Source organism: Portunus trituberculatus, chromosome 35, assembly GCF_017591435.1.
Source record: "Portunus trituberculatus isolate SZX2019 chromosome 35, ASM1759143v1, whole genome shotgun sequence".
Classification (NCBI taxonomy): Eukaryota; Metazoa; Arthropoda; class Malacostraca; order Decapoda; family Portunidae; genus Portunus; species Portunus trituberculatus.
The window spans coordinates 4,814,360-4,836,080 of NC_059289.1; the positions used below are offsets into that span (position 1 = coordinate 4,814,360).

The 21,721-nt window shown below is 38.5% G+C and overlaps 2 protein-coding genes across 2 annotated transcripts in view; one reads left to right on the forward strand and one right to left on the reverse strand.

Annotated features, from left to right (window-relative positions):
• The first annotated feature begins 1,716 nt into the window (after positions 1-1,716).
• On the forward strand, positions 1,717-19,157 carry LOC123513309 (structural maintenance of chromosomes protein 1A-like). The gene is made up of 19 exons (XM_045270414.1): positions 1,717-1,939; positions 3,387-3,604; positions 4,722-4,870; positions 5,377-5,545; positions 5,776-5,988; positions 6,207-6,429; positions 6,632-6,918; positions 7,146-7,357; positions 7,521-7,761; positions 8,006-8,302; positions 9,757-10,212; positions 10,787-10,986; positions 11,361-11,490; positions 12,670-12,828; positions 13,530-13,724; positions 14,049-14,227; positions 14,568-14,745; positions 15,257-15,394; positions 18,833-19,157. Exons 1-19 carry the CDS (start codon positions 1,828-1,830, stop codon positions 18,869-18,871), a joined length of 3,795 nt encoding a protein of 1,264 aa, XP_045126349.1. The 5' UTR covers positions 1,717-1,827; the 3' UTR covers positions 18,872-19,157.
• Positions 19,158-20,242: 1,085 nt separating this feature from the next.
• LOC123512916 (longitudinals lacking protein, isoforms A/B/D/L-like) overlaps positions 20,243-21,721 on the reverse strand; it is a 78,360-nt gene continuing 76,881 nt past the window's right edge. Inside the window, exons 5-6 of the mRNA XM_045269562.1 lie at positions 20,958-21,016; positions 20,243-20,656 (exon numbers count right to left, since the gene is read on the reverse strand). Of these exons, the coding sequence (XP_045125497.1) occupies positions 20,371-20,656; positions 20,958-21,016 (345 nt within the window). The 3' untranslated portion in view covers positions 20,243-20,370. The remainder of the gene's footprint in view (positions 20,657-20,957; positions 21,017-21,721) is intronic.

The following is a 21,721-nucleotide window of genomic DNA, read 5'->3' on the forward strand; positions in this document are numbered from 1 at the left end:
ATTGGTTATTGTGACATCTTCCTCTTCATTATCGTGTTTTACTTTTGTTATTTGTCAAAGCAGGAAATATATCTAGTCGCACAGCGAGTGTTGGCAACTCCCACGAGGCAATAAACAAGGTGCTTAAAAGGCAGACTATACTATTTCTCTCATTCTCTATTTCTACCACCTGATATACAAGTATTTCTAACAAAAACCAGGATGAAAGGATACTAAGTAGAGGAATATAAACATTTTTCTATCTACATACATATCTAACTTGTTAATTATATACGAATTCATTGACTTATCTATCTGCCTACCTATCTATCTATCTGTTTGTTTATCCAACTGTCCATTTACATATCTATCAACCCATCAAAATACCCGCTTATCCATCTATCTTCAGACAAGCATGTGAATACCACCACCATCAGGAAGCGAGTTGGCAGTGGCAAAAGTCTAGTATTCGGTATTCACCAGCCGCACTCTACCGATTCCACGTGGAACCGGCTCCGGAACCGGTTCCGACGGTTCTGCCCGCTAAAAGAACCGGTTCCTTGAATATTTGAGTTTACGGTTCTTGCCCATCACTAACTACTACTACTACTACTACTACTACTACTACTACTACAACTACAACTAGTACTACTATTACTACTACTACTACTACTACCAACTGAGTTAATAGACAAACCAGATTAACTTCTCATTACTCAAAGCAATAGCCTGCCTAGTGGCTAGTGTCTAGTGCCTACTGCCTAGTATAGTGGTATTCATTGCGCGGCTCTCGAAAAATAAATACATAAATGAAAAAAAAAGAAAAAAAAAAAAACACTTCCACTCATCACAGCATTAAGTAAGTTTGGTCTTTATTTTGGTATTAATAACAAGATATATAGGCTAATATTATCATGTCTAATTTTTCTTATTTACTATATTGCACTAGCAGCCCAGTACTACTTAATCTAGTTGAGTTAGGCTAGCATGCAGTAGCTACGGCTCTCTCGATGAATGTGTTTAACTGAAGTGGCTCCCTTGCAAAAATTAGTGAATAACACTGGCCTAGTGCCTACCTAGTACCTACGAAGAAAATACATTACTAGCCTACGCCCTATTACCAAGGTTTTTTTTTTTTTTATTTCCTTACGAACTATATTTTCTCTGTTCTGCTGCTGAGTATTAACAAAAGACTACAGCAGCAGTAAAATGGTTAATATATTATAAAGAATCCCCCCCAAAAAAACTAATTAATAAATAAAATAATCATAGTAATGAAGATAACAATACCAATAATAATGATGATAATAATAATAACAATAATAACAATAATAATAATAATAATAATAATAATAATAATAATAATAATAATAATAATAATAATAATAATAATAATAATAATAATAATAATAATAATAATAATAATAATAATAATAATAATAATAATAATAATAATATAATAATAATAATAAATAATAATAATAATAATAATAATAATAATAATAATAATAATGAAAACTATAATAATAACGATATTAATAAAACAATAATAACAACAACATCAACAACAATAATAATAATGACAATGATAATGATAATAATGATAATGAAAATAACAAGGTTATATTGTTATTCAACCTCCTTGAAAAATAATAATAATAATAATAATAATAATAATAATAATAAGCGCTTATCTCCTGACGCTTGGGTTGGCGACGTATTCCCTTTGGCGCCAAATTACTAGTGGTGTGAATATCGTGAATTAGCCATCTTAATCCGCGCTAATCCCGTCCATCAGACCTTGCACGGTGATCGCCATAGAGGGGGAAGGTGTGTGGCTCTGCAATAATGTCTGTGAAGCTGCAAAGTGTGGAGATAGAGGACTTCAAGACGTACTATGGGAAACATGTCTTGGGGCCGCTGCCTTCCTTCACCGCTGTCATTGGCCCGAATGGAGGAGGTTTGCTAAGACTTTTGGTTATGATTTTTCTATTGGTATTATATTTGACTTTTTAGACTCTTGTTCCTTTGTACTGGTGTATTTTGTGTAGTTATTTGTAATTTAGAGGTGAAATTCTCTCTCTCTCTCTCTCTCTCTCTCTCTCTCTCTCTCTCTCTCTCTCCAAATTCCGCCTCGGTGTCTCCTCTGACCTGCAGGAGTTTGGAAATTTATGCCTACACGTGCCTATCATAACATGCCTGCTTACTGTCACTCTCTAAATCTGCATTCTTTTCTACGATCACGAATGGCGGCGCGGACATATTAATTACTGAGTTTGTTTATTACATTTACCAGTATTTGAGAATCCACTCCTTTAAAGCCATAGCTATACGTACTCTCTCAGACTTGCTCGGGGACTGGCATCTAAGTAGGTCTATATGTTAATCCATTCCTTCAAAGTCATATCAATTGTACACATACTCTTTCTGACTTGCTTGGGGACTGGCATCTGAGTAGGTCTGTATGGTAATTAATTCCTTCAAAGCCATCAAGCCTACATGTAGTACTCTCTCGGACTTGCTCGGGGACTGGTATCTAAGTAGGTCTGTTATGTAGATAGTATTTGTTCCCCTTGACCAGATTTCCCCTCTTACCTCCCAAAAAACAAAACACACAAAAAAAAAAAAAAATAAAAAATAAAAAATAAATATATATATATACATAAATAAATAAATAAATAAATAGAAAAATAATAAAGGTCCTGCAATAGAGCATGCACTAATTTCCACCTGCCACCCTTATGTAAATTTACCTGCTCTTCGTTAAAGCCTTGAATACCGAGACACATTTTTCCTGTACATTTTTTGGGTGTGATAAGACAATTTTATGTGCATTAGGAAGAGTCTGTGGAGGTCAAGAGATTAATGGCCAGTCTTTACTATTTTAATCCCCCACATAAGTTTCTCAAGCTGTATAAATCGCTAAATAGTAAACAGAATGAATATGAAGACATGTCATGGTATTGAGGGGATCAAAACCTTCAATACTGAGACACATTACTACCATGATTCTTAGTATGATTAGATAATTTTTGCATTAGGAAGGCTCTGTGGAGGTCAAGAGATTAATGGCCAGTCTTTACTATTTTAACCCCCACATAAGTCACTGAAGCTGTATACAATCACTGAATAGTAAGCAGAATGAATATGAAAACATGTCCTGGTACTGAAGATTTTTTAGTATGATTAGATGATTTTATTGCATTACGAAAAAGGTAGAGGTCAAAAAGATTAATGGCCAGTCTTTACTATTTTAATCCCTACTTAAGTTACTGAAGTTGTATAAGTTGCTAAATAGTAAGCAGAATGAATATGAAAACATGGCATGGTACTGAAGGGGTTAAAATGAAGATACTAAAGGGATTAGAGTGCCGTGATGAAAGCACTAAAAACCCAATTACCTGCAGGGAAGTCAAACATCTTGGATGCCATTGCTTTTGTGTTTGGGGAGCCGCCGACCAAGCTGAGGGTGAGTCATGCTAGCCAACTGATTCATCGAGACAAGGCCAAGGATGGTCGCACTCCTGCCTCCGTCACTGTGGTGTTCAGGCTCCCTGATGGCAGCAACAAGACCTTCAAGAGGGCGGTGTCCAATCAGAAATCTGAGTACATGGTGGATGGCATGGTTAGTGTGTGTGTGTGTGTGTGTGGTGTATGTGTGTGTGTGTGTGTGTGTGTGTGTGTGTGTGTGTGTGTGTGTGTGTGTGTGTGTGTGTAATTCACTGTTTGATCTGCTGCAGTCTCTGACGAGACAGCCAGACGTTACCCTACGGAACGAGCTCAGAGCTCATTATTTCCGATCTTCGGATAGGTCTGAGACCAGGCACACACCATACACCGGGACAACAAGCTCACAACTCCTCGATTTACATCCCGTACCTACTCACTGCTAGGTGAACAGGGGCTACACGTGAAGGAGACACACCCAAATATCTCCACCCGGCCGGGGAATCGAACCCCGGTCCTCTGGTTTGTGAAGCCAGTGCTCCAACCACTGAGCTACCGGGCCGTGTGTGTGTGTGTGTGTGTGTGTGTGTGTGTGTGTGTGTGTGTGTGTGTGTGTGTGTGTGTGTGTGTGTGTAATGCAAGAGGAACACCGGGAAGAATACAAAAAATAGATAAGTAAATGGTAAATAGAAAAAAAAACATGAATAAATAAATAAAAGCTCACTAAAATTGGAGGATAAGTCTCTTGAAACTTCCAGATAACACTGATAAGTCTCTTGAAGCTTTCAGATAAGTGTGTGTGTGTGTGTGTGTGTGTGTGTGTGTGTGTGTGTGTGTGTGTGTGTGTGTGTGTGTGTGTGTGTGTGTAATTTTAACATATATAAATGACACATCCTCAATTTGTTTTACTACATTTTGTTACATAACCTCTGTTGTCCATGGTCAAATTTTGCTCCACCATAGAAATACCTAATAATGAACAAATAGATATAAAAAGCAAGGAAATTTGTATAAAACCATCAGATCTATACTTGGTAGTTCTTGTATTAAATGTGCCTAAATAACTAATTCTTAAAGTTACCTAAATCTTTTGTGACTCCTGTAGCTAGTACCCTCATTACCGAATCTATTTCATTCAACCACTACTCTAGGCAATCAGATTTTGATAAGAACTTAGTCATTAGAAAGCTCAAAGAAAAGATAAGATAATATTTAGCTATAATGTACAGGACTTCAACTCTCTCTCTCTCTCTCTCTCTCTCTCTCTCTCTCTCTCTCTCTCTCTCTCTCTCCAGGAGGTTTCGTTCAGGAATTACGTGATGAGTCTGCAAGAACTGGGCATCAGCTCCCAGTACAGCAACTTCATGGTGTTCCAGGGCTGTGTGGAGTTGATAGCCCTGTATGAGAGCAAGGAGAGGGTGAAGCTGTTTGAGGAGATATCAGGGTGAGGGATGGATCATTTTACTTGATATGAGAGAGAGAGAGAGAGAGAGAGAGAGAGAGAGAGAGAGAGAGAGAGAGAGAGAGAGAGAGAGAGAATGTGAGGAGGAATGAGAGAAAATACTAACTATCTCTTTCTCTTTCTTTCTCTTTCTCCATTACAACAAACCTTAAATAAAACTAAAACTGTAGATGACTGTTTAGAAGAGAAATCAAGAAAAGGCGAGGGATGGGTCACCTTGCTTGATAGAGAGAGAGAGAGAGAGAGAGAGAGAGAGAGAGAGAGAGAGAGAGAGAGAGAGAGAGAATACTAAGTGCCTCTCACTCTTTCTCTTTCTCTTTCTCTTGCCACTACAACAAACCCAAAGTCAAACTAAAACTATGTGCATGACTGTTAAGAAGAGAAATCAAGAAACAATAACTGACTGAATTCCATCTTATTTGTCTTCTATCAGTCATTACATCATTCGGAATTCCCCTTCTGCACATTTTCAAGACGTCCTCCCACAGGTCGGGTGCTCTGAAGAAGGAGTACACCCGTCAGAGGAAGAATGTGGTTAGAACGGAGGAAGAGTTGACCGATGACTTTGAGAAGCTGAAGATGATGGTGGACCAGTTTCGGGAACTGAAGCTAGACCGGAGAAGGGAGATGAAGTATGAGGAGCTGGAGAGGGAATTGGTGAGTCGTGCTATGTTGTTAAGCTCTCTCTCTCTCTCTCTCTCTCTCTCTCTCTCTCTCTCTCTCTCTCTCTCTCTCTCTCTCTCTCTCTCTCTCTCTCTCTCTCCTATAGCATTAAAAAGAACATTCTCTTCATCTGTCTCTTAGGAACAGACGTATAGGGATGGACATGCCAGAATCAATCCTGAAATAGCTAACCTCTGTATTTCCTTTCCCTTCTCCATTTACAGAAGAAGGAAAAGATTAAGCTACAACTGTTCCGGCTCTATCACATCGGCAGCACTCAGGAGGCCCTTCGGGAAGATGTGGAGGTGAAGGAGGGATACTTGAAGGAACTGGAGGAGAAAGAGAGAAAACAGGCTGAGAACTTGGAGAGAAAGTTGAAAGATCAAGCTGTGGTAGTGCAAGAAATTGGTAATGTGGAGCAGAAAGTCGGGGAAGAGGTGAGTCACTGAGAGAGGGAGGGAGGGAGGGAGGGAGGAAACATACTTTTCCATTCTCAAGCTTTACAGTTTTATTTTTTTCTCTTCAAACATTATTAACCCCATCTTTCTTTCTTTCCTTGAACACACAAACACACACACACACACACACACACACACACACACACACACACACACACACACACACACACACACACACACACACACACACACACCAGGAGATCCAGTTTAGCAAAAGACGTTCTGAACTTATAACAGTCAAAGAGTGTCTGGCTGAGAGGACAAAGAAAAAGGATATTTGCTCAAAGCTTCTGGTTAAGGCAAAGGAAGCTCGAGAGGACCAGGTGAGGAAGTTGGAGGATCTGAAGAAGGAGCTGGAGAAGACAGAGATTTTAGCAGCTCAGTATGAAAAGAGGCTTGCAGAGGAGGCTTTGAAGATGGGTAGGTTTGTGTACATATATTTTTGTATACCTAGAGATTACAGGGTCTGAACCACTATTGTATGATTCTGTTTTGTCTCAGTTTAAAAGTTGATGTAAATTCTATAGCCCATTTCAGATACTTGTGTTTATATGAGGGAAAACTTTTATATAGGTAATTTAACCCTCCGTTGGTAACTATTCTGGTGTGTTCTATCAAACAGGTAAAAGTGTGCAGCTGGAGGGGGAGCAGCTGAAGCAGTACCACCAGCTCAAGCAGCAGGCCGGTCAGTGCTGTGTTGCATTGCAGCAGAAAGTTGACTTCCTTTCTCGCCAGCTTAAGACACATCTTGATCAGCTGGCGAACAAGAACCGACAGATGGAGGAGAGGCAAGAGGCTCTGAGGAGGAAACAGGAAGAGGTGCAGGATCTGAAGAAAAGGAGAGAGAGACTGACTGCAAATTTGAAGTTAAAGAAGGAGACTTTGGCAGAGAAGCAGGAGGGGCTCAAGGTAAGGACAGAGTGATGCCGAGAGAATTACTGCAATAAGAGGCATGACAATAAATGTGACATAGTTGTGGTTGTAGCTTTAGTGCTCTAGATATATATACTAATAGTAATTGATCGACACCAGTAGTAGTAATAGATATATTCCCTCACTCCAGTACCTAAATTAACTATGAAATCAGGTTGTCTGTTTCTCAAGTTCCTCATTCCTTTTCCATCTTCTATATTCAGGATTTACAGAAAGAAGTCACCTACAAAAGGGACAAGCTGAAGGAATTACAGAGTGAACTAATCACTTTGACAGATGATCTAAATGAGGCTTCTTGGAATGTTAATGAGAGCCAGAGGCATACCAAAAAGCAGGAGGTATTGGAGATGCTTCGGGTAAAGTTTTCTGGTGTTTATGACCGACTGAAGAATTTGTGTCAACCCATACACCCAAGGTACGCTAGTCTTCAGGAGGTATGTATGTGTATGTGATATTCTGTATGTGTTAGAAAGGCTAGAAAATGCGTCATTCTGCCTGGGGCAATATTGGTTCTAAGTAAGTATACCATCATGAATAACTGGATAAAGTACAAAAACAACAACTTTATGGACACACAGGTACCATGTGGCTGTCACTCGTGTCCTCTTGAAACACCTGGACTCCATTGTGGTGAACAACGAAGTCACGGCCCGCAAGTGTATGCAGTATCTGCATGACCAAAGGATTGACCGAGAAACCTTCCTGCCTCTCAACTATCTGAGGATTCATCCACTGAGGGAGAGTCTCAGGGCCATACAGGAGCCACAGAATGTTAAACTGGCTTTTGATTTGATTAAATTTGAACCTCCTGAAGTAAAGGTTAGGGATTTGAAGACTATTTATTTTTTAAGGCAGTTTTTTAATTCACTTATTATATTAGCTTTTGTGTTAGAAGTCAACCAAAGACTCAGTGCTGCTCATTGCAGGTAGACATTTCATTCATTATTCTTGAAACCTTTTATTCTCTCCTTGTTCCTTGTTCTCACACCACCAAGTCCTATTCTCCTTCCTCTTTCCTACCTGCAATCCACTGACAATACAAGACACCTTCCCTTAACATCAGATGGCAGTGCTGTTTGCCACCAATGACATCCTGGTATGTGACACTCCTGAAGATGCCATGAAGGTTGCATACGAGATTGAAGAGACGAGGCTCAGTGCGGTAGCTTTGGATGGCACCTTCTTCAGCAAGTCTGGGCTGGTGTCAGGTGGAAAGTTGGATTTGGAAAAGAAGGCAAAGTGTTGGAGTGAAAAGAATGTAGCTAATATGAGGATCAAGAAAAATAAAGTCATGGAAGAACTGAGGGAGCTGTATAAGGTGTCACGGGAAGAGTCGGAGATGAAAATTTTGGAGGTTCAGGTATGTGTGTGTGTGTGTGTGTGTGTGTGTGTGTGTGTGTGTGTGTGTGTGTGTGTGTGTGTGTGTGTGTGTGTGTTTCATTGTTTCACTGTTTGATCTGCTGCAGTCTCTGACGAGACAGCCAGACGTTACCCTACAGAGCGAGCTCAGAGCTCATTATTTCCGATCTTTGGATAGGCCTGAGACCAGGCACACACCACACACTAGGACAACAAGGTCACAACTCCTCGATTTACATCCCGTGTGTGTGTGTGTGTGTGTATTTACCTAATTGTATTTACCTAATTGTAACATACGGGAAAAGAGCTATGCTCGTGTTGTCCCGTCTCCATATCTATTAATGTCCAGCTTTTTCTTAAAATCATGAATATTCCTTGCGTTGACCACTTCCACGTCTAAACTATTCCATGCTTCCACCCTTCTATGAGGGAAGCTATATTTTTCACATCTCTCCTATAAGTGGCCATTTTAGTTTTTTCCCATGCCCTCTCGACATTCTTCCATTCCACATACACAGATCTTCCCTATCCATTTTTTCCATGCCAATCATCACTCTGTATATTGCTATCAGGTCTCCCTTTCTCTTCTGTTTTCCAGGGTTGGAAGTTGCATTCTTTTCAGTCTGTCTTCATAAGTCAAATCTCTTAAGTCAGGCACCATTTTCGTTGCAGCCCTCTGTACTTTCTCTAGTTTCCTTATGTGTTTCTTTAAGTTCGAGCCCACTGTATTGTTGCATATTCAAGCCTCGGTCTTATCATTGCAGTAATTATTTTCTTCATCATTTCTTCATCTAGATATACGAACGCCACTCTTATGTTCCTCAATAAGTTCAATACTTCTCCAATTATTTTGTTTATATGTCTCTCTGGCGATAGGTCATTGGTAATTGTCACCCCAAGGTCTTTTTCTTCATGACTGGTTTTTATGTCTTCATTTCCTATCTTGTACATACTCCTGATTCTTCTTTCACTCTTGCCAAACTCTATTTTCTTGCATTTTGTCGTGTTGAACTCCATTTGCCATGTACAGCTCCATTTCCATATTCTGTCCAAGTCTTCCTGGAGTAGTTCGCAATCTTTGTCACATCTCACTTTTCGTAACAATTTTGCATCGTCTGCAAATAGGCTCACATAACTGGACACACACTGTGTGTGTGTGTGTGTGTGTGTGTGTGTGTGTGTGTGTGTGTGTGTGTGTGTGTGTGTGTACACAGATGGTTGATTTATATAACTTAAACTGATTGATATATATCATGAGTGTGTTTAGGTACTTGATTAGTGTCTGAGAAATGCCAAGTTATTCTCTCTCTCTCTCTCTCTCTCTCTCTCTCTCTCTCTCTCTCTCTCTCTCTCTCTCTCTCTCTCTCTCTCTCTCTCTCTCTCTCTCTCTCTCTCTCTCTCTCTCTCTCTCTCTCTCTCTCTCTCTCTCTCTCTCTCTCTCTCTCTCTCTCTCAGGTTCAAGGGCTGGAGGCACAGGTGAAATATGTATCCTTGGAATTAGATAACCTCAACAAGCAAATAGGAGAATTGGAGAAACAACTTACAAAAATGGAAGGTGAGAGGATGATCCATGTTGACCATCTTGAAAATATGGAAGCAGCCACAGCAGAACATGAAATGGAGATAATGGAAGTGAAGGATGAGATAAAGCAGAAAGAGAATGAGATCTTTGAGGATTTCTGCAGGGAGATTGGTGTCCCAGATATTTGCCTATTTGAAAATGAAGGCTTGCAGATTTTGATGGAACAGGAGCAGGAGCGGTTGAAATTTGAGAAGCAGAAGAGTCGGATCATGAGTTTGATTACCTATGAGAAGAACAGAGACATGGAGAAAGATGTGGAGAAATGGGATGCAGTCATTGCAGCCCAAATTAAAGCACTGGACAAGGCCAAAGAGGAGGAGCAGGAAAAGGTAAGGGAAATGAGGTTGTGTAAAGAAGTGTGTAGTTAGAAAAATAATCATGCAGTCTAATAGGGATCATTTGAACTGTACAAAAAAAATGGAAATGAAGATGAAGAGGAAGGAAGATAACGAGGAAGAAGTAACACACACACACACACACACACACACACACACACACACACACACACACACACACACACACACACACACACACACACACACACACACACACTTATAGGAGTGTGAAAAATATAGCTTCATAGAAGGGTGGAAGCATGGAATAGTTTAGACGTGGAAGTGGTCAACGAGGAATATTCATAAAGCCCTGGTCCTGTAAAACTACACGACATAGGTAAATTAGGTAAATACACACACACACACACACACACACACACACACACACACACAAAACACACACACACACACACACACACACACACACACACACACACACACACACACACACACACACACACACACACACACACACACACACACACACACACACACACACACACACACACACAGTACCAAGTCTTTACCAAAATCATTTAAATAAGATACTGTTGTTTCTGCTGTACAGATTGGTGAGGTGGAAGCAGCAATGAAGATGGTGGCAAAGGCTAAGTCAAAGTTGATAAAAAAGGAACAAACCTTGCGTGAGGCGGGAGAGATCGTGGATGCAGTGCAGGAGGAGGCTCGGCTGATCAGAAGAGAAAGAGAGAAAATACTGAACAAAATTTCACGCATTAAGCAGAAGGTTGCTTCACTTAGGGTGGAGAAGTGAGTGGCGATGGTGGTGGTGGTGGGGAGCTGTGTGTGTGATGCAGAAATGGTGTCAGTATGTTGAGATGAAAAGTAGTTCGTATTATTTTTGATATTTGTTTATTTAAATATTTTTTTGTACTAGTGTAAGCTTTGTTCCAGGGCATATCTTTCCAAGCTGCGTGGCTGATCCCTGTATAGTGTGGGCAGGAGTATTTTCCCTTTTATGTTGGGGGTGTAAGGGTTGAGAGTGGTGTGAATGTTGAGGTTGTGTGCTCTGGGTAGGCAGGCAAGCTTGGTATATGTATGAATGTATCTTCAATATTTATCTTATTTATTTATTTATTATTTTTTGGAGCTGCATTATATAGGTATCCTGCCTCCACACACAGGCAAACTATCCTGCAGCAGTGTCACATCAAGAGTATGAAGCTCCCTCTGCTCTCAGGTTCTCTACAAGAGGCAGTAGGTCATGTAATGGAGTTGTCTACATCATCTAGGGAAATATCAACTGAAATGCAGGTGCGTGTGTGTGTATTTACCCAGTTCTATTTACTTAGTTGTACATAACGGGGTTCAATCAGGGCTCATAATATCCTCTCCATTTCTACATTCATCCAACTTCTCTTTAAATATGTTTATGTTGGTTGTAATGACCTCAGTTGTGGAAAACTAGTATTTCTTGATGTCCCTTAAACATTGACTCTTTCCAATCTTCTTTGAATGTCCTCTCGTCCATTTTGCTCTAGACATTTCCTTTCATCAGTACCAGGTTTTGTCTGTCTACCTTCTTAATGTTAAATATTTTATAAATCATTATTAGATCTCTTTTCGTTTCTTGTAAAGTTCACAATCCCATTTCCTTCAATCTCTCTTCGTGTGCGTGTGTGTGTTTCACTGTTTGATCTGCTGCAGTCTCTGACGAGACAGCCAGACGTTACCCAACGGAGCGAGCTCAGAGCTCATTAATTCCGATCTTCGGATAGGCCTGAGACCAGGCACACACCACACACCGGGACAATAAGGTCACAACTCCTCGATTTACATCCCATACCTACTCACTGCTAGGTGAACAGGGGCTAAACGTGAAAGGAGACACACCCAAATATCTCCACCCGGCCAGGGAATTGAACCCCGGTCCTCTTGCTTGTGAAGCCAGCGCTCTAACCACTGAGCTACTGGTGTGTGTGTGTGTGTGTGTGTGTGTGTGTGTGTGTGTGTGTGTGTGTGTGTGTGTGTGTGTGTGTGTGTTTCACTGTTTGATCTGCTGCAGTCTCTGACGAGACAGCCAGGCGTTACCCTACAGAACGAGCTCAGAGCTCATTATTTCCAATCTTTGGATAGGCCTGAGACCAGGCACACACCACACACCGGGACAACAAGGTCACAACTCCTCGATTTACATCCTGTACCTACTCACTGCTAGGTGAACAGGGGCTACACGTGAAAGGAGACACACCCAAATATCTCCACCTGGAGATATTTGGGTGTGTCTCCTCTGTGTATGTGTGTGTGTGTGTGTGTGTGTGTGTGTGTGTGTGTGTGTGTGTGTGTGTGTTCGTGTTCCATAAGATTTTACAGTTTTCATGATGTAATGGTGTCAAAGAATAATAAAGGAGGTCAAGTTTTGAGCAACCTTCATCTTCACTGGTTCTCTTCCCCTTTCCTGTTCTCTCATTCTCATGATCCTTCTCACATCAGACACAGAGCACATCCCAGGCTGAGCCAGACATCGAAGTGGATTTCACTTTCCTGTCCACCAAATACAAGGAGCTGGAGAATGAGGAGCAGCGCAATGACGTGAAAGAATACATTGTCTCCAAAATCAGCAAATTAGAGAGGAATCTAGGCGACTTACAGGTATGATGATGATGATGATGATTGTGGTGGTGGTGGTGGTAGTGATAGTAATGCTCCAGAGCAATTTGTGGGTCTAATTTTGCTTAATGCTTTATATATATATATATATATATATATATATATATATATATATATATATATATATATATATATATATATATATATATATATATGTATACATACACACATTTTTTTTATAGAGGAATGAAGCAAAATAACTTTCATTTGCACTCTGTATGTACATTACTCTCTCTCTCTCTCTCTCTCTCTCTCTCTCTCTCTCTCTCTCTCTCTCTCTCTCTCTCTCTCTCTCTCTCTCTCTCTCTCTCTCTCTCTCTCTCTCTCTCTCTCTCTCTCTCTCTCTCTCTCCTCTCTCTCTCTCTCTCTCCTCTCTCTCTCTCTCTCTCTCTCTCTCTCTCTCTCTCTCTCTCTCTCTCTCTCTCTCTCTCTCTCTCTCTCTCTCTCTCTCTCTCTCTCTCTCTCTCTCTCTCTCTCTCTCTCTCTCTCTCTCTCTCTCTCTCTCTCTCTCTCTCTCTCTCTCTCTCTCTCTCTCTCTCTCTCTCTCTCTCTCTCTCTCTCTCTCTCCACTTTCTTCAGCATCAGGAAAAATGCTATTATCCTAGTTAGTGGGCTTACAATAAATATAAAGGTAGATCCATCCACCAGTTATAACACCAGCCTCATGTCTGCCCTCCCTACAGCCTCCAAAGAAGAGGACGAGGGAAAACCTGAGAGAGTTGGACCAGCAGGTGAAGGCCATGAGAGTTGCCTTGAAGGAGAAGCAGCTCCAAGTCCGGAGTGCCAAGAATGCCTTCGAGAACGTCAAACAAGAGCGTCACAGGCTTTTCATGGACTGTTTCTCTTCCGTCTCTAACAAAATTGATAATCTTTTTAAGGTATGTGTGGGGGGAAGATGATGTTATCTATTGGCTAGTCTGAGTATAATTATTTTTGTATAGTATTTTTGTATTTCACATTTTTAGTGCATAGGTGGGTGTTGGTTTGAAGTTAATTGTACTTTGGAGATTTAAACTAGCTTAATTTTTTTTTGCTTTGTGCCTTTTTTTTTTCTCTCCCACAACCACTATTTTCCACTGCTCTCTCTCTCTCTCTCTCTCTCTCTCTCTCTCTCTCTCTCTCTCTCTCTCTCTCTCTCTCTCTCTCTCTCTCTCTCTCTCTCTCTCTCTCTCTCTCTCTCTCTCTCTCTCTCTCTGTCTCAGACCTTGTGGGGAGATAATGCAGCTCAGGCTTTGCTGGCGACAGACAACCAGGAGGAGCCGTACTTGGGGTCTGTCATTTATCACTGCATTCCACCCGGCAAGCGGTGCCAACAGATGTGCACCCTGTCTGGTGGAGAGAAAGCCATTGCCTCTCTTGCCTTGCTTTTTGCTCTTCATAGGTAAATTGTGATTCTGTTATTACTTATATAATTTGTGTGTACTCTTTGTCTTCAGTTCTTTCTTTAATGGATGTGTGGAAGGGTCTTAGGGAGATAGCAGCACATAAATTGTTACATTGTTTGCTAAATGATAAATTGTGCACTTATGTATGAAATAATTTTTTTATATGTGAATCTATGCTATTTGTAATATATCATTTGATAAGTTATACAACTGTGGAACCATTTGTAATTAGCCAGATAGAATGTAAGTGACCACTGTAAAATTCTTTGTGGATCTGCTTAAGAATGCTATATTTTGCTTGCTAATGATCTGTGTGAACTGTCTGCTACCCTGCAGCTACAATCCTGCCCCATTCTTCATCCTGGATGAGGTGGATGCAGCCCTGGACAAGATAAATATCCACAGGGTGACCTCTTACCTTTGTGAGCACAAGGAGGAAATGCAGATTGTGGTAATGTCTCACAAGGAAAGGCTGTATCGCAAGGCAGATGCCCTGTTTGGGATAACTTTCAGGGTAGGTATGGCTGTTGAATGTCAGTTATTTTCGTAGGTGGAGTGTATCATATCCAGAGGGAACAGATTTTTATCTGTTATGTACTCTTCATACAGGAAACAAACAAGAAATACATACAGGATATTTTTGTAAGATTATCTGTCAATTAATATGAAGGTTGAGTTGGCATTCTTTTGTGGGTGCTGACAGTAAATTTCCTGATGTGGTGAGGTTTTGATACTTCACAGTGGATTGTTGGGGCTATGTTGTACATGCTTCTACCTAAAATTATATGACTTTGAATTCATAAGGATGGTGAAAAATGTTGAGTAATTAGGAAAAAAATGGAAAAATTAGAAATGGACCAACTTTAGTGAATCCAAATTTAAAGACTTGTGTGGCAAATGAGTAGTTGATGAAGCAGTAGTGGTGAAGGCAGTAATAACAGTACTAGTCATGATAGCAGTAAAAATAGTTGTGATAGTTTTTGTATTCTTAAGTAGTATTACCAGTTTGTATTTCTATTACACAGACAAATGGGTACAGCAAGGTGTTTTCCTTTGACTTGGTACCATATCATAGGAGGCGCCGCCTCACCCACCATAGGCAACGCAGCCACCACAGCCTTTCTCCACAATCACAGTCACAATCATCTCTGACTTCAGTGGAGGTGAGGAACACTGAATGATATGTACATATATAACCTATCAAAAAATAAGTAATAAAACAGAACTATAGGTAAACAAATTCCTTATTTTATCAAAGACAAGCAAAATAATAAAGGGACACAAGAATGAAAAATTTGGAAAGAAAAATTGATGAAGACATTTCTTGAAAATCTGATATCAGTGTCTTATTTATTGTTGCAGTAATATATATATATATATATATATATATATATATATATATATATATATATATATATATATATATATATATATATATATATATATATATATATATATATATATATATATATATATATATATATATATATATATATATATATATATATATATATATATATATATATATATATATATATATATATATATATATATATATATACATATACATATACAGGCAATCCCCGCTTAATGAAAGGGTTACATTCCTAAAAAAAACCTTCGTTAAGCGAAACTTCGTTAAGCGAACTGACTATAACAAGTTTAACCCCTGACTTGAACTTCTATTGAGAGTAAACAAAGCGAGAGTGCATCATACTATGTACAGTGAAAGGTTTAATGAAACTAAAAATTATGAAGTTGAACATTTAGGCAGTTTAATTTAAGTCATTATAATGTACACTAATGTATGTATGTACGTAACTTTGTAATGTTGATGATCTTAAGTTTATGAAAGGAGGGAGAGTGGAGCATGAAAGACACTAACTGGCAACCTGTGGAATGTAAACAAAGGGCGCATCATTGTATCACATACAAAACTAATGTACCACATTTCCACAAGGCTTTCCATTTTATCCATTGTAGAGTCACGAGTTCAGGTGGTTCTTTTAGCTTGCAAGGAAGATACGGTCTCACCAGCCTTCTTAATAGAGTCAGCTGACTTGAAAATAGTAGAGACAGTAGATGGAATCAAGATGGTGGTGAGCAATGCTATTAGTTTTCTCGCCTCTCTCGTGTCTGTGAATAATATCCAGCTTCACTTCGAGAGTAAGAGACTTCCTGGTCTTCTTAGCAATGCTAGGCAACATTGCAGGGCGTTTTGGTGGTAAGTTGAGCGAGGGAAGACGAGCTGCTGGTGATGCTGTTATTGTTTTGAACAGGAGGAGTGAGTGGTGGGTGTGTTGTCCACGAGAGGCACTGGTGTATTCAAAAGCCTATCGGCTTGCGTGATACGGCTGTGCTTTCAAACTTGGAAAAAATTACCTAGATAAAACTTGTCCTCCAGAGGCACTGGTGTATTCAAAAGCCGTCGGCTTGCGTGATATGGCGGTGCTTTCAAACTTGGAAAAAATTACCTGGATGAAACTTCGTTAAAGCGAGCTTGGTGTTTGTTAAACGAGCAGATGGTAGTAAAATGAAACCTTCATTGTAGCGAAATTTCATTGTGTGAACCTTCATTAAGCGGGGGTTGCCTGTATATATATATATATATATATATATATATATATATATATATATATATATATATATATATATATATATATATATATATATATACACATACACGAAGTAAAATCACCATTTTCTATTTAAAATCTTCTAAACTTGTGATGTTTCGGGATGAGTTTAACAAGATTTTAAATAGGAAATGGCGATTTTACTGCAACTTTCATAGGAAGGTGGAAATACAGAAGCAGGCAAAGGGTTCCAGAGTTTTTCTGAGAAAGGAATGAATGATTGGAGTAGTGGTTAACTCTTGCATTAGAAAGGTGGACAGAATAGGGAGGAAAGAATGAAGAAAGTCTTAAGCAGTGAGGCTGCAAGAAAGGAGGCATGCTGTTGGCAAGATTAAAAGAGCAGTTGGCATGAAAATAGAGGTATAAACTATAGCAAGAGATGCAACATTGCAACGATGAGAAGGAAAAACAACTATTTAACTGATTTTTATTCTATGATCAGCCGGTATTAAGATTGTCAACCAATTTGATGATTTTATTGTGATACAGGGGTCCTTTTTTAATGCACGGGAAAGGGACCGAAAATGTGCACATATATTAAAAATGCACTAGCAATAGTAGTATTTACCCATGTGTGCATATATTAAAAACACACTAGCAATAGTAGAATTTACCCTATGTTATAAATAAGATTGGGACTGGGACCTACCATAATTGTGACCCCTGAGATCCCCCCATAAGGGCACCCGTATCGATCATTCCTACACTGCATTTTTTATGACATCTTTACGTTTCACTATGTTACACACTGGACTCATTAATAGAGTAAAATCTGCCTACTTCTCAGAGCTTCTCACCTGCCTCAACTTTGGCTATGATGTCTAGTTTCTCTTGAAGCAAAAATGTTTGATGTTTCTTGATAAGCTATACCTGTAACACCCTTCTCTTGTGTTTTTGGAAGGAGTGCCATATTCAAACCTGGAAAGATCATAACCTACAAAAGTAAAAAATATAATGTTTAGCAAACGTGAAACATGAAACTTGTAACACTGGCAAGCTGGAACAACATGGTTGGACCAAAACAAACATGGCGTCTAGCTGTCTCGTTGGTTTTTTGTTATGTAATGTTAAATATTTTGACATTTAATTATTATTTTTGTAGTTGAAATATTTTTTTATTTATTTTAATTTATTTTATTGGATTTTGGCAGAAAAAAATAATTATATAGCAAGTATATTTTATTCTCAAATGAAAGTTTCTTTGGCCAAGTGCTCATAAAGTTGGAAATTTTGCGCATTGTAGTACGAGTGATGGAAACAAAAACAAAATGAGGGTGTGCACAAAGGCACAAAGGCAGAAACGCATTACCTGAGGTGCGCACTAAGAGGACCTCAGTAAATGCAAAGGCTAAATATGATAGGGGATCACTCTTGTGTTTATAATATAAGTAGTCACTCAAGAAACCTTAATGATTAGATATGAGTTTTAAATATATTACAATAGGAGTGAAATGCAAAAGCGAGTGTTGAGTGTATATTTTACATTTAGATAAATGCTGAGTAAGAGAAAAAAGTCTCAGGCCACAAGCCTTCAAATCAAGAAAGGCAGGTAATTTTCTGAATGTCCTAGTATCAATTAATAATTTATATTTTTGTTATTGTTTTAAGGGTGAATAAAGTGGTGATGTGTGGAGTTGAAGACCTTTCTGTTGAGACTGAGATGATTCGGACGCATGAAAAGGGCGGAGGGAGGGGTGTTGAGCAAGGTAGAGGAGGTGAGGGTTGGAGACCAACGGTTGGTGGGAAGGCCAAAGAAAAGGTGGAGGGAGTGTGTGACAGAGGATATGAATTTGTCGGAAAGAAAAGAATATATGACACAAGATTGCCAGTTGTGGAAAGCAGTCGTCGCCCGTCCAACCCCACCCTAAATAGCAAAATGCAGACGTTAAACAAAATTAATGATGATGATGATAACTCTTGATATGACACCAGTTACTTCCTTTTTTATCTGCTTCAATCTTTCAGATCCACGAGGAGTCATTTACTTCCCAGACACAGGTGTGACTCTCTCCACTAGACAAGATGCCAAGATGCTAGGCTGGGAATTGCTTGATACACAAGAAAGCAAATTACTTGATCATGGATATACATGGAGAATGTTTTCTGAATATGAGGAAAAGTGTATCTTTTACTGTGCATAGAGAAGTGACAGTTTAGTTAATTAAGTTAGTGAAGAAAAGTATGCCAAATTTATACTATGAAGAATATTTCCTTATCATGAACTCAAAGATCCATTATTTTGTTAAGCTATGCCATTTTTGCATTTATGTGTGTGTGTGTGTGTGTGTGTGTGTGTATATATATATATATATATATATATATATATATATATATATATATATATATATATATATATATATATATATATATATTAAGGAAAAATTTCAATTACTTTCAGTTACATGTTTAATTTTGTGGATGCAGAAGTAAAAGAAAATTATTTTCATATTTTGAATTACATAAATGAAGAGTTTATTTTGAAAAAAAAAAAAAAAAAAAAAAAAAAAAAAAAAAGGTCTAATGTCCCACATACTCCAGCGGAACAGTTGCTTGAAACAGGTGTCAAATATAATACACTCGTAGATAAGTTTATGAGAGGGAAAAATTTTCATACATTTTGCCAATTAATTAGTATATCTTTTTATATGAAGTGTGCATCAGTAAAAGTTGATTTTTCATATATTCATTTTCATGTAGTTTTTTTTTTTTTTTTTCAAATGAAAGGAATAAACTATATTGTATAGCATTTTGTTTATTTATCTATTTTTTTCCTTTTTAATGGTCATGATAAAGAGCTTAAAATTGGTTACAGTGCCACATTATTGTAAGGCCTCATGGTGGCAAAGACAATACCTGTGTATCTATTGCACAATTGGTTCTTGTGCAAAGATGGTTGGTGAGTGTCTGTTCTCACCATATACATGTAGGTCTAGGAAAGCTAGGATGGTTTTAAATCCAGTGTTTGACAATAATATATTTTGTGCTTTTTGGCCACGACTGGCATGTAGATATGGATGTAATTAATCTATGAGTATAGTTATCTGTTGTCACCCAGCCAGTTGTTTTGCAGAAAGAACTTAATGCTCAAAGTGACCAATCTTTGGCTATCAATGAAACCTTTCACACCACACACTAGGGTAGTGAGGTCACAATGCTTTAGCTTACATATATTCCATATCTCCTTCCTTTTTGGTAACAGGAGTTACACAACAGTAGACTACCTTGCCATGCACAGGACTTGAACTTAGACTTTCTCAGTTGTCAGCTAGCTGCATGTGCTAACCAGTTTATTACTCATTGTACAATGTTTCAGTATACTGTTTTAGTGTGTTTGGTGTGTAGCTTTTGTTTCAAAAGGAACTATTAAAACTCATCTTTAGAAATATACTGTATTGTTTACAATAAAGCAGGAACCTATCTATCTATTTCAGTTTTACAGTAAGACTATTAATTTTACTGTCCTATGAATACTTTCTTTTCAGAGATGATTACTGTGGAAGTCACTACCAGTGCCGATCAGCTGTGGGGACCACAGCAGGCTGCATCCTCTGCTTGTGCTTTACTTTCACATGTGCACGGTAGTTGCTGATGTCACTTGCTCTGTAAGGACATAGCTCACACTGATATGGCTTCTCGCCAGTATGGGTGCGGATATGCTTCTGCAGGTCTTTGTTGCATGCAGCCCTGTAATCACAGTATGGGCAGGAGTGTGGCCGGTTGCCGGTGTGGGCAGAGAGGTGAGCACGGAGTTGCTTCCTGCTAGTAGCCACAAAGGAACACTGAGGACATCTGGCAAGAGTGAAATAATTAATGGAACAGAATATTATAAAAGACTGAATCATCTCTTGGTTAGGTAGAGAAATTATAGAGAAGTGTAGGTCAAGGAGTGAAATGGGGAAATTGAAGAGAGATGGGATGTTAGTGTGGGCAATAACAGAAGGGCGAAGGTAAAAATTTCCAAAGGTATTATCATAACCCAATGACCTTTGAAAGACAGATTTGGTCTTATGCTACCAAAAGGAATGATTTCAGATGAAAATACATCTCTCCATCAAGCCAGAACACTGATATTATGTTGAGGAAGACTTACCTGAAATATAGCAAAGATGCCAGATCCTTTCCCTCTCCCTCATTGCCCCAAGCTGTGATCTGTTGGGTGACGGGGATCAAGATTAGTGTTGGAAAACTCATGGCATAATGAATCGGTAAGATGCACAAGTACTTATATAACTCTAAACTTACATGCAATGAAAGTATAGCAGAACAAGTAGCATCAGGGTTGTGTACTTCATTTCACTTCACTTCATGCATAATACATTTGTACTTTATTTACATAAGTTGATTCTAGGGTTATCCTGTTGTAAATGTAAATTTCTTTCAGATTTGTGTTAGTTTGTGTTTAGATATTTTTAAGGTAATATAGTTTTCAACAACTTAAATCAGAAATTAATAATCTCAGTTATGAATTTTATTTGGTATTCTATTAAGAAAAAAATTCTCGTGCAATCTTTTTTTCATTGTACTTAATGTAAGTACATCTAAAATATGTATATTTGATTAAAGATGATATCAAGTTAATATCCTATAGTAATTGAAAGCTCATTAATTTCTAACTTTTTTTTTTTTTTTTTTTTTTTTTACCAACACTAAACCTGAGTTGTTGTTTCTTTCATTTACTTAGTATTTATAAATAGTACCACTGGATTTTCACTTGAAGTAAAGTTTGTTTTTGTTTGGAGTCTAGTGTATTTTAAAGCTTTGTGTCATTATATGATGAGTTTTAGGTTTATTGAAATTATGCAAGAGTGGTAGTGAGTTCAAGCATTCACAAGGCTTTGATTCTTTGATGACAGC

Coding starts and splice junctions, on each gene's coding strand:
- LOC123513309 (XM_045270414.1), top strand. CDS start 1,828: ATGTCTGTGAAGCTGCAAAGTGTGGAGATAGAGGACTTCAAGACGTAC. Junction 10,987..11,360: donor GCTTCACTTAGGGTGGAGAA/GTGAGTGGCGAT, acceptor CTCCACACACAG/GCAAACTATCCTGCAGCAGT. Junction 14,746..15,256: donor TGTTTGGGATAACTTTCAGG/GTAGGTATGGCT, acceptor TCTATTACACAG/ACAAATGGGTACAGCAAGGT.